The 14,045-nt window shown below is 32.4% G+C and overlaps 1 protein-coding gene across 4 annotated transcripts in view; it reads left to right on the forward strand.

Annotated features, from left to right (window-relative positions):
- The first annotated feature begins 3,347 nt into the window (after positions 1 to 3,347).
- The window catches only part of LOC110100443 (protein FRA10AC1), a 34,538-nt gene continuing 23,840 nt past the window's right edge, over positions 3,348 to 14,045 (forward strand). For all 4 annotated transcript variants that reach the window (XR_003702165.1, XM_028698887.1, XM_020827949.2 and 1 more), the window contains exons 1-3: positions 3,348 to 3,479; positions 3,559 to 3,626; positions 13,529 to 13,610. Coding sequence is in view for 3 of the 4 variants with exons in the window: in XM_028698887.1 (XP_028554720.1) it covers positions 3,424 to 3,479; positions 3,559 to 3,626; positions 13,529 to 13,610 (206 nt within the window). In the remaining variant the exon portion in view is untranslated. The remainder of the gene's footprint in view (positions 3,480 to 3,558; positions 3,627 to 13,528; positions 13,611 to 14,045) is intronic.

Raw genomic sequence — 14,045 nt, forward strand, 5'->3', positions numbered from 1 at the left:
TTTTGTCTTTTGATTGATTTTAATTCTTTTGTACTCAGGATAGATTTCAGAACTGATGATTGTAGTGTAGTTTCTGAGTATTGTACATGACCTTTTGAGTTATAGATCGACTTGTATATTGATGTTTTAAATTTCATAGATGTTTGGTAGACTGTTTAATTGAAGGTTTTAGATAACTCTGGTAAATTGTTTGGGAATTGATTGACATTCTGTCCAAGTTAGATCTTGGGGCATCACACTATTTCTAAGAAAATTCATGACTCATAAATAATTGAAAAAGCAACATATCGTTTTGAAAAGGAATTTTTAATTTTGAAAGAAGAGCTTGCTAATTTACTTAATGAGCATTCAACTTTCAAAGCTGAACATATCACATTAGACAAGGAACATGCATCTATACTAGATGAATTTGATGATTTAAATTAGAAGTACATTGCATTAATAAAGTCACATAGTTCCTTAAAAAGTGCGCATATTGAGATAGAGGAAGCATTTAAGGAACTAGAGCCACTTGTAATAGAGTTAGATTCTAGTGAGGATGCATTGAAATTTAAAAGTGGCTAGTTATAAAAGTGTGAATGATTATTTATAAGAAAAAAATAAAATCACTATAAAATAACACCAAGGCCTACACTTTTACTAAAACCACAGCTAGGACACATCATGGACCATATATTCCTAGAAAGAGGCACAATCCCCACATAAATTAGTGAACTCATTTCTAGGGGTTAGGTGTTACTCTTGTGACATGTTAAGACACGTAGCACAAATATGCATTATACACCAAAAGTTCATCACAACATATCATGCATAACATTCATTCATTGAAGCATAAGATGGAATCTAAACTCACATGAGATCCCAAATCTAACCTTTGATTGACTTTGTAGGGATGCTCTCACAATAAGGATAGTGAGAATATATGGTACCTGGACAATAACTGCTCAAGACATGTGATTGGAGACTTAGCAGTTCATTATGCATGAGACTAGGAGCATAGGCAAGTAACTTTAGGAGACAACACTATTAGAAAAGTGGCTGGCTTAGGTATAATTAGCAAAACAAATTATTTTTTTATTGAAAATATTTTTTTAGTAAAATAATTGAAGCATAGTTTACTTATGATTAGTCAATTCTGTGATAAGAGCTTTAGTGCTAAATTTCTTTCAAATAAGTGTTCAATTATTTTAAATAGAAAGATGATTCTAGAAGGTAAGAGAATTAATAATGTTTATATGTTTGAACTTGCTTGCATTGATATTTATGATAATTTCTGTTACTTGAAAACTATTATGGATGATTTGTGGCTATGACATAGGCGATTATGTCATGCTAGTATGAAAGCTCTTAAGAAGATTATCTTGCAGGACCAAGTTAGAAGCATTCCCGAGCTAGATTTTTCTAAGGATCATATGTGTGATGACTATCAATTAGGAAAGTAAATATGGTCATCCTTTCATTCTATTAAGGATATTACTACCACTAGACCATTAGAGATCTTATACATGGATTAATTTGGCCCCATACGTTAGTATAGCCAGTCTAGGTGTTAAGAGCTTTGGATTTGTGATTGCAGATGACTTTTCTAGATTCACTGGAGTTAGATTCTTAACACATAAGAGTGCGTCATTCGATGAGTTTAAGATTTTCTCCACTTAGATTTAGAGTAAGCTAGATTCTTTGATATCTATAATTCATAGTGATCATAATGAAGAGTTTGAAAATGAAAGATTTGAATTATTTTGCAAAGGGTTTGAGATTGATCATAATTTTTTTTGCCCTTAGGACCTCACAACAAAATGATATAGCTGGAAGAAAAAATAAGACACTAGTGGAGGTAGCTAAGGCCATGTTGGTAGAGGATACCCTCGAGAGATATTTTTAGACATAAATAATGAATACTGTTTGCTATATGCTGAGTAGAGTAAACATTGCCCATATTATATGATATTGTTCACATTGAATGCTACTTACTTTTATAGTTATATGTTTATACTTATGTTAATTTAATGATTACATGTATATTGTTTCCATTATCTTATATTGATTGTAGTTATAGATTTTAGTAACTTATTGAGCTATTCACTCATTCTATGATTTTTATATATTTTCAGGAAGAGCTTATGACCCAATAGAGTGAAATAGATCAAATATTCGAGTTTTATTTTATTATTCATATTTGTTTTATTTTTATAGTCAGGAGTAGAAAGATAGACTGATATAGTTATTGATTTCTTAACTATTATAAATGAGTTTTGAGAAATGAATATAGATAGGTATTTTGAAGAGTATGATTTATAATTTACTTCAGCTGATGATTATATTAATTAAAACAGATGAGTAGCTCTTGTAGACTAATTAACAAATAAATAAACAATTCTATCAAAATTAAACATAGGTGTTACAACATATATCCAACTGTCACTCATGTTAAATGCGTTGATCCTTTGACATATGCATAGCTTTTATTTGTATCAAAATCATCACTCGCAAAACCTATTATGAAATAGTAATAACATAATTAGTGAATCGAGATATTGCTTGCGAGAACAAATATTACAACAAAAGAATAAAGAAAAAGAGAGAAGCCGGTGAAGAAGAGGAAGGAGGAAGGAGATCCTAATCACTAGATAATTAAATGAATAAGAAAAAAGAGGGTAAAAGAGCATAGGTCGATGATGTAATTGCAAATTTAGTGGAAAGAGATCACAGTCGTTGAAATTAATTATTCACACCACCAAATTGCACGAACATAATGAAAATCGGTGGGCTCGCCGCTATTGATAAGATCGATTAGCCCAAAGAGAGAGCACATTCCTCCTCAAAGAGTGATCTTGCCTTTCTAAGCATTCAACAAAGAACCATCTCAAATACTTGAGATAACCTATCAAAGCAACATTTTTAATTATTCAAAAATCTTTCCAAAGTTTTTTTAATTTTTATTTTTTGAAAGGTAAAACACTTTCTAGAAGATAGAAATAGAGTTAAATCATTGATTCTACTTATTCTCTTATTCTTTTTTAATATATTCCAAATATATAAGATAATTAGGAAACTATATGCATATCAAAATAACTTAAGGATCAATAATCTCATTTTCCTAATAAACAATTTTTGACTAAAAAATTTATTTTAAAAACACTACTAAATCAACACATCTTACTTTTAAACTCCAAATTTTTTTAAATAGAATCTTTATATAAATATATAATTATGTGTATTGTAAAAATATTCAAAAAAAAAAATCTCTAAATTTTGATTTAAAATATTATATGATAAAAAATATTATCATTATATAATTATTATATTATTTAAATCATATTAAAGTAATATAATATTTATTACATTATTCAATTCAGCCTCCCGGCACTAAAAATCTGTTTTAGGAGTACTCTAGGGTTTTGGAGGTGGAGGAAGACGAGAATGGCGTCTCTTGGTTCACTAAAGTCGGCTGTATTCGAAAGGGAGGAAAGAAAAATGTAAGTTCTAGCTGTTCTGCTCGTTGATTGTGTATTTGATTCTCTTTCCGCAAAAGGGAATTATTGTTACTGGTTGCAGGCAATACCAATCTCATATCCGAGGGCTTAATGCTTACGATCGACATAAAAGATTCATGAAAGACTACGGTATGCCGCACTCGCTGGTTCTTTTTATGATTTTCTCTACTTTCCAGTACTCCTTAACTAGATACATTAATAATTCTCGCATATTTTTGGTCTCTATGTTGTGTTCATGTGTCCTTAGATGTTAAAAATGGTTTATTTTCATGTTTGAAAGGATGGTTTCGAGAAAGGATGAATTTGAAATGCCATAAAAAATCAAGAATAAAGTGCGATTAGTATACTGACAATGACGAGTACCTTTTTGTGGCCAATGTTTCCCTTTTAGTTTATGAAATGAATACTATTTTCTTGTTGACTGGATCAGGATATTGATAAGATGATAACGTGTAAGTTGAGCCTTCCAAACTAATAATATATTTTTGAAAAATAACTGTACTTGTGATGTTGCTTGGATTGATCTTAGAATTAAATGTGGCATTACCAACTGAATTTAGTAGCCATCTCCTCATAAATAATGCAAGTACTTGATTTGTAATTTTGAGTAATGGGAAAGAATGATGCGGCAAACAAGTAAGACAACAAAGAGAAAGGCAGATGCGAACAAGTTAAAAAGGAGAAAGTGCACATATTGGGATAACAACTATCGTTGATAAGGTTGTGGAAATCAATTGTGGTTGTTTTTGCTTGTAAAATGGTAGAAATAGAAGCACCAAAAATGTGGGGAGTTTGAAAAAAAAAAGTGAAGTGAATAGGAAGAATAAGGTTTAGGCTAAGAATATGGTTAACATATGTTTACAAAGATTTAGGTAAATCGGAGTTTCCATCACATTTTTATTTTAAGGTTTACATTGGCCATTATTTAAAGCTAGCTACAAAATAGTTGGGATAATGCTGATGAAGTTTGGAAATGATTTTATTTGATATTATTAATCATTTTGATTTCTATCCTTCATTCTTTGGTATGCATCCTTATCTATCTAATCCTGTGAGTTTTAAATTTCTCATAAACACCATTGGGTTGGGTTTCAAAATTCAATAAACTATAAAGTTGCACACTATTTAGGATATGCCAAATGATTAGAAGAGTTAATATCAACTGGACCTTTGGTAAAATGGTAAAATTTTTGGATGATCCTTGTCCCTTTTTTGTTGTCTTATATACTTCAAATATTATTGATGCTACTTCCTGTTCAATTAAATTGAATTAATCATGGTAATTATAACTAATGCCATATTTCTTGGGTAGAAATAGAGACAAAATTAAATGATAAAAAGCATATGTACTCTCATTATATCAAATTCAATCCATCGATGGTTATTTTATGCCTATACTAGTCAATACCCTTATGTTGCTAGGGCCTCATGTCGTTATTATAAGGCCTTGGCTTGTGTTAAGGTGATTAAAAGCTTGAGTGAACAAATTTATATTAAAAATGAGTAAAAATTTAATTAAATTTTGTAATTAATATTATGAGTATATATGTAATTTGTGATTGAATAAAATATTTAAGACGCAGGATTTGATAGATATACTATAGTTTTAATTTTCAATTTTTGTTCAAATTGAAGCATAACATCATACATGATATGATAATTATATATCAGTTAAAGTAACTATATTCAAATTTAAAAATAATAACGTGCAGTGTGAAAGTTAGCTTGTAAATGTGTTTGGAGTTGAACTCAAATAAAAAATAATCTTATTCATGATGTGATTGTTAGCTTTTAGTTGTGGTTTAATTCAAATTCAAAACAAGTGTGTAATGTGGCAACCATATAATGTGTAAAGTGTCATTGCCTGGTTCACCTATTACTATGTGCTATTTTCCTATGTGTTATCCTTTGCATAATTTATGAATGGGGTCACCTATTACTATATGTGAAGGGATTTTTTTGGGTGGAAGTAAAATTTGAGTTAATTCTTTGCATATTAGTGGACATTCAGGAAGATTGCAAATATTGAGCTATTTATTTGCTCTATCCAAATGCCCTATAGCAAAAAGATGATGAACAGTCTCCATCATTGAAGTTAGTGTTGGAGGCTACATGCATCTATACATTGTTTCGAGAGAGCTGTTTGTTATTTAATTTATTTAACATTTCCTCTACAATGCTTATTGATTGTATCTAATTTGAATTTCAAAATATTTAAGTTTTCCATTACTTTAGATTCTATGGCATCACCCACAAGTGCCATGATAACTTCGCCTAATTATTGTAGAAATAAAACAAGAGTGATGGAATTAGAGCAGTAGATAATTTAGTAATTATGAACTCTTCTTGTAATGAGATGAGCAGTTTCTTTTAAGCCGGAGCCACCAAATCATATATATTAATCGGAAGGAAAGAAAAATCTTATTTCAAAGAGTGCAAGAAGGTTTTAGGAGAAAGATTGTCTATACAAGATGTGGTAGAAGTTATGGATGTGTATCACATGAGTTTAAATAAATGATCCAAAGAAATAACTACCCTAAGTCATGCAACTTGAAATGTGAGAAGTTAATCTTTTAAGTAAATTTATTAATTGTTCCATATAATTTGTTATACATGTTAAATTGAAATTCTCTAGTTGAGAAAAACTTGATTCGGGGTAAGATATTTTCATTTTAGAAGTTTATCATTGAAATTTTTGAGAGAGTTTAAGATTTGATCTTGCATTTATAAGGAAACTTAGTGGTAAAGTGCTTGAATAAAAAGCTATTAAGGTTTATAATACTTATAAGGAAAGTAGAAATGTCGAAAAGAGGTTAGTAAGAAAAGTAGAAATTTTAACTTTTAATGATTTATATATTAAACTCGGTGATATGGAAGGAAAAAAGGAGATACATAAAGTTTCTATGGCAAGAGATATGGGTAATATATCTAAAAGTTTTGATCAAGTTAGATGCATTAAAAATGAAGATAATGAAAACTTTATTAAAAGTGAAGGCATCAAGATAGAATGATGCTACTTTGAGAGGTTATTAAATTTGAGTATTGAGGAAGAATTTTTTGGAAGACTAAAGTTAACAATGTAGTGACATGTATTATGGAGTGATTAACAGGTGTGGCTAGTTATGAAGAAAATACATGACTTAAGTTTTAAGTGCATATAAGATATCTATTGTGATATTAAGAGTTATGAGTGATGGTATTGAGATTTAGTCAATGAGCCTTCTCAATTAAATTTTCTAGGCTAAGTGAATACTGATTGGTTGGAGGAAAGGTATTTTGGGATTAATATTTAAGAAAATAGAGATGTTTAGGATTTTATAATCATAGATAAGCTAACTTATGATTCGTACAATAAAGTTATGTGATAGAAAAATAGAACATAGACTTTGAAAATTATGTTAGTGCCAGAAAATCAATTCAATTTGTGCTAGAAAGATTCACTATAGAGGTGCATTTTGCAATAAGACAATTGATGGATAAGCATATGTAACAAAGAATGGATCTCCTTGTGAATTTTATTGATCTTAAAGTTCTATAATCAAGTATCTCGAAAATTGAATTGGTGCATAATATGAAAAAAAAAAGATATTTTGAAATTATTAATGAAAAGTATAACATAGCAGTGAATAGTATTAGCCATAGTTGTGGACTCAGCATGTAGTTCCCAATCACAATAGGATTACATTAATGATAATCATTATGTCTTGTTCATTGAGTTGTTTAAGAATATTCTAAGCGAGGTACCTTGTTGTATGCTTTTACATGCAAGTTCCAACATACACGACCTCTATCGAAGTAAGTGAAAAGATAAAAATATAAAAAATAGGTTTAGAAGACAAATAACTTAAGATTTGTTGAACAGGACGACATTGAGAAAAAAGTTGATTAGAATTACAATTAATTATACTCAATAATACTAACAGCCAACTACCCAATGAACAGAGGTTAGACAAGATAATATGCTTCTATACCCAAACCGAAATGAAACATTGGATGCAAAAATTGCAACAAACTCAGGATTTCCAACTATGCCAACTTATTAATTCTAGTCCAAACCCATTTCTTTTAGGTTGCTGTTTCCCTCAATCCAACAGGCCGCTGTTTTCAGGAATCCAGAGAGCTTCCCACGTAATAATCTTGCAGAAAATTGGCTGATAGGCCTTTACAAATGGCTGAACAGCAATGGGTTGTCTGATTACTATTCAACCGCAGTTGTAATTTAACAAAAAGTAGGTAGATTATGGCATCAACTTAATAGAATTAATTACAGAAAATTGTTAGTTAATCAGAGAACCTTATTTAGGCTATTCTTGAAGCAAAAATATGAGAATCCCGGGTGTAGAATATCCATTCTTTAAGATATTCAAAGATTCTATCAAGCTGGTTTAGGTTATTCTTGAACCACTAAATTCTGGATTAACTGGCTGATTTATTTTTTGGATTCAAGAACTTGCTTTCCAGGCGGATTCTAGTGCAATTCTTTTAAAAAATTAGATTACAGCCTGCTGAATTCAAGGCAAACTGCTAGGAAAAATAGCCATATGTCTTTACTGGTTTGATTCCTCCGTGGAACAATGTCTAACTTCAGTGCAAGAGGGCTAGGAAGATAGTAGGATGCTCTCAAGGGCTTGGGTCTGGCCTGGAACAAACTGTAGCAATACTTGGATGGCCTTTTAGAATTTTGCCGGTTGGAAACTCCCTAAAAGGGAACACCAGTAATCACTAGGGTAGGTTAGGAAACCTTGGCAACCAATCTTTGGAGCCCACTATGGTTCCCTCTTCTCCTCACTTCACCTAGAGTAAGTGAAATCCACCCCATGGGTAGGAAATTCCTTCTCTACTAGGATAACCTGAACTTGAATCTCCAAAAACTTCCCCTTCCTAACATATAGGAAAGCAATTTATAACTCTTAGTCCCCTAGTTACTAAAGTAGGCCTTAATAAGGAAATAAGTTAGAAATGTCATCTAAGTAAAATTTTTTAATAGAAATGACACTCTTATAATTATATATGTCATTCTACTCGAGTTGAAGAAGACTCGTCCTTGATGTATTAAATATTATCTTTTTCATAGTACGGTGAAAGCATTGCAATGTTGAATGTTTTGGTTGGGTAATTACTTCATGCAAAATTCTCGTTTGTTGATACAGGCTCTTTTGATTATCTAGAATTCAACCAACTTCGACCAAAGTGTTTTAAAGAATGGTTATCTTTGACTAAAGATATAAAAAAATTCTATTTTGGACACTAGATTTGTGTTTTAATTTCTATTATAATGTTGAAATAATTCAATCCACTGTGTATGCTTATACTTTGTATGAAAACAAGTCATGGTCTGATTGTAATAAAGTCTAAATACTATTTGCTATACAATCATCATCTTGATTTTCTTCTATATTTACGAGAGCATCCATGGATGGGGCTCTTGCATTGCTTTTAAGAAGATAGATTTAAATTTTATATTATCAATTCCATCATTTCCTTAATATTATATTTTATTGGCATCCAAACCACTTTGTTACTTATGCATTTTAAAGTTTAAGTGTTCTTGTAACTGTCATAAATAGTATGCTTATCTTATTGTCACGATCATAGTTAAAGTTGGTGGCAGGCATCCATAGGAATAACATCACACCAAACCTCCTCTTGTAATTTTTTGCATATAGAAACTTGCACTAAACATTGCTTTGTCGCTTTTATTTTTTTTTTCCTTTATGAAGCCAAGTTAAGTTTTAAGGTGTAGGGTGCTCTTGTGTAGGAATGTTTTTTTTTCACCATATGATTAGAGACAACATTCTTATAACTTCCCCCATCGATTATCATATTGCACACTTTCCCTTGTGCTGTGCATCTAGCATGAAAGATGTGTTGAAGCCAATCTAACTCTGGATATATAGCAGTGCTAAAAACCCTTCAATCACAAGAAATTCTTCATCATCCACATACATTAGTTGATCATCATCACTAGGAGTGTCTTCTAGTTCATTTTCTTCTTTAGGTGGGGCCCTCTTCAACTAAAGATACAACATGTCCATATGGACAATTTGATGCGATATATCCAAATAATAAGTATATGACACACAATTAGATGTACGTGGATTTGAGCGTTGGTAGTAAAATTGATGTGAAACGTACATGCGATGATGAGTTTCGTAATGAAAGCTTGCACGCTTAATTTTAGATAGAACAAATAATTATATTTTTATAATAATTTGAACGACGAGATAAAACATTAAGAACGGAAAAACGAGCTTACGGTTGAATCACACGGGTAAGAGTTAAGATCATATAACAATCAAGTCAATCTAACGTTGCGTACATGAATGGTTTTCCACAAATATCCCTAAACTAACAATAAGATTAGTTGTTCTGAGAAGATCCCTCACACAACTCATCCAATTACTAGGTTTTAGCGGAGAAGATTAGCATGATTTCCATGAATCAAGATATCACAACAATAGAGAAGTAACTACAAAGATAAAAGGGTCGGATGATGAGTTTACCCAAAGAAATAGAAGACATGAAGCTTTAGTGGCTGTTTGAATGCTTGAGATGAAGTAGACGGCAACCAAAACCCTTCTTGATGTGGTGGACAGCACTCGGAAACTTTAGGACCGCATCCGAAGCTCTTCCGACTGGCTGGATAGCAGGAAGAGATGCCGAATTTCTCTGGACAGCAGCAGTTTGGCCTTGGACAGATCTTGGACAGCAACCTTTAAGGTGCAAGAGACGTTGGACGGCTCTTCTAGGCTGCTGGAAACTCGGGACATCAAATTGTGGTCATCCAGTGTGCTGGACAGCAAGATATTCCTGCTGGCGTGAGGAGGCAGCAAGCCAAACGTCAGGACAGAGGCAATTTGGACCTTGGGCGGGACTTGGGGAGGTGGAGGTGAGAGGGAATAATTGATTTCAAATTTCAGATTAGAAATCTGAAATAAAAAAACTGTAATTACGTGGAGAGGGGAGGTAATTAAGAGGTGTTTAAATGGTAATGAGGTGGCAATTAGAGAGAGGCAATAATGGTGAGGTGGCCGGCCATATGGGGGAGAGAGGGGGGCTGGGTATTAAATAAAATGGGGCCCACAATTACAGCAGATTTAATAAGAAATCTGGATTGAAATTTCTGTTGGCTGGCTGCTGGCCGGCTGGTGGGGTTTGCAGGCCGGCGGCCTGGGCGGCTCAAGGGGAGGGGGCGGCGGCAAAGAGCAAGGGAGGGGAAGAAGTAGGGAGAATCTAGGGATCCAAAGAGTGAATTCCAATCTCCACAAATGCTTTCACCCGAACCACCGTGATGACGACGAGATCAAGAAATTTCAAAGAAGAGAAATGGAAGAACAATAGAACCTAGAACTCACAAAGAGATCTAGCTTCTCCTACGAACTCACTAAGAGATCGTGGAGGTTTTGCACTCACGAAGAGAACATGAAATGTCAAAATTTTCATTCATCAAAAACTAACTCTTACATGAGAAAAGGACCATATAAATAGGCCTCAAAAAGACAAAAAAGTAAAGTACTAAAATGCCCCTTGGGCTACAATAGCTACCAAATACCCATAAGGGTAAAAATGGAAAAACATAAAATAAAAATAAACTACTACATAAAATGATGAAAAAAAACAAATCATGATCGTGGCCGTCGATCTCCGGCATCTCCTGAAGGTACATGTGTCGAAATTGCTGCTGATGTCCCCATCAAAAATAGTCATTAATCTAAGTTTTGTGTGATTGAAATGGAATGACAAGAGAATGTGTGAAAATTTTAGAATTGATAACTTGAGAAATGATCTATTTGGGGGATGATGAGAGCATTGATTGAAAATATCGCATTGGAAAAAGAATTTATGTGCTTTGGACATGCACAATGAAGGGTAGAAAATGCACCCATTAGATGTTTAAATAAGATTAATGCCAAACTATTAGGAAGAAAATTGGGTAGAGTTAAGGTATCATGGACCAAATTTATTGAAAAACATTTGCAAGTAGAGATTTAACACTTATTGTGACCCTCGATGAGAATTGAGAACAAATGAAAGATGAGCATTCATAAAGCCAATCCAAATTGTTGACTGATAATGATGATGATGGTTATATTAATTTAGTGTTGGCTTTTGGCTTCTGTGGCCCTTGACTTATTCATATGTGGCAAAAGCAAATTAATTAAAGGGTTATGCTAAGCATGTAGTAATCATTTTTCAGCAGGTTTTGACGGGTTTGTGTTGTAAACGGATTTGTTAACCTTGGGATAATTTTTTTTAATTGGAAAATGTTGGAAGAAATTATATTCATTTTTCAGCAGGTTTTGATGGGTTTGTGTTGGATCCTTGTTTCTTTTGTGCAGATTTGTTGACTTTGGGCTTTTTTTTTTTAATTGGAAAACGTTGGAAGAAATTATACTATAAATAATTTTGGCTAATTGGATAAAAAATCAAGTTTGAATGAAGTTATATTTGGACATGTTATTCCCTCTTAGTGTGAGACTGTGAGGTTTTATTATTTTGATTTGGTTGTTTCTATTATTCTTCCCCGTCCTTAAATCTTGTTTCTAATTTGAATGCATGATTGATTTTTTCAAATTTTTTACAATATTGATTCTATGATGCTTGATTTTGAGCGTGTTGAATGGTTTTTCGTGGTTCCAAATTTCTACATTTCTAAATGTTTATAGTAAAAACTATTGAATTATCTTGAAATACTTCATATTTCGGTTTTCATCATATCTTCTTGATAAATCTTGAAATTAAGAGTTGTGACCTTCAAGTTTTGCATGGCTGTTGCGTGAAGATAGAGTTGCATTAAAAAAAACTAAACTTAAGACTCCCTTACATCACCTAAGATAAGATGGTGAAACATGTAAGCATGCAATATGAAATTACTTGCATAATTAGTTGTTCAAGGAGGCAACATTTTGAGCAAATTGGAATGAAAGTTGATTAGACCAGTGCATAGAAGTTTTACTAGCGTCTAGAAATTCATTTAAAGAAACTTGATGGTGGAATAATGAGATACATAATGCTATTAAAGAAAATAATGACCTTTTAAAAATGACAGCAAATACCATTGATGTATATAATTTTATAAGCCACGAAATTTGTGAATAGGGTTACAAGCAAAACTGGAGCTAAAATTCTTGTTGATATGCAGAGGAGACTAATTTCTTGTGAGGGAGAAAAGGAGATCTTTCAAATTTTTATAGAAATATAAAGGAGTTCTAGAAATGTTGATTAATTTAGGCATTTTATAAGGTAAGGAAATACGTTACTTAAAGATGAAGACCTCACCTAAGACGGAAATTACAACCTACTTTTCTGGCAATCTTAAACTAGATGAAGTCTTCTTTTATGAATATAGATTCGCGATTTTATACCTTGTCTTAATGCTGTTTCTTTGCTTTCAATCCTTAGTCCCCACTTTGGTCTTCATTTGGGAGAAAATTGATTTTTCTTGAGCATCAAAGGGACATCCTTGATGGGTTGGGGCAATTGTTGCACTTGTTTTAGCCAATTTGGCAGGGAATTGATTGTGCAAATTGAACAGTATTACTTGAAGATATTGTCAACTAAGGAAATATCACTTTTTGTCAAAAATATGTGATGTGTAATTAAATCCATTGTTTTTTAATTTACAAATTGGTTGATGTGAATCCTATATTAGCTTTAATTTGTTATTTTTTAGCTTTATCCTACTGAGATCGATGCAATTATGTGATTATGATATCCTTCTTTTGATACAATCAACGGACCTTGGTTCTGCACCAAGATAACCACTGGTAGTTTGCCTTGCATTATTTGTTTCGTGGGAGACTGAGAGTTCATGTGTGTATTTATATACGTGATATATTTAATATGCATTGAACTGTTGTAAAAGGGACCACTTTAATGTTCCTAGCAATACTTTTATTAACAGTTTGTGTCGTGCTCATTTGAGAGGTTCTTCTATCCCCATCCTGAAATCAATAACTTATATCTCCTAAAGAAGTGTTTATCTTGAAGGTTTTAATTCTTTCTGATTTCAAGTTATCTGTCCATTGCAGTTCAATTCTATGGGGATGCAAAGGATTCAGACAAGTCATTTCCCGTCAAAACTGACCATGATACCATAAAAGAAGGCTACAGGTTTGATTATGAGATTCTTTTTGAAAAAAAAAAGGATTTCCTAGCCCAATTTTGATCCGAATGGGCCTAAAAATTGGACGTGAAATTTTTGTTATATTTAAATGGCAATAAGTTATGTGATTTTGATTTGCAGATAAATTTAAACAGTAATGAAGATATTCGTTGTGATTTTGATAGGAAGTGCTTGTATTCACAAGCAACCTATCCAAAATCGGCGAACCAACAGCAGCCAAATGGCTGTCCACAGCAGGAAAAACAGCAGATTTCTGCTGTTTACAGCAGGAAAACAGCACTTGTTCGGGAAAATACGAGAGAAAACTCAAGAAAAGACTGTATTCCACTCGTCGATGAATAAAATAGCAAAGATACAATTGATCCTCAATTCGAGAGGAGGATCGATCTCTCCCAAATCTCTAGACGCCGCTAGAGCCCAAA

Source organism: Dendrobium catenatum, unplaced genomic scaffold, assembly GCF_001605985.2.
Source record: "Dendrobium catenatum unplaced genomic scaffold, ASM160598v2 fragScaff_scaffold_1173, whole genome shotgun sequence".
Classification (NCBI taxonomy): domain Eukaryota; kingdom Viridiplantae; phylum Streptophyta; class Magnoliopsida; order Asparagales; family Orchidaceae; genus Dendrobium; species Dendrobium catenatum.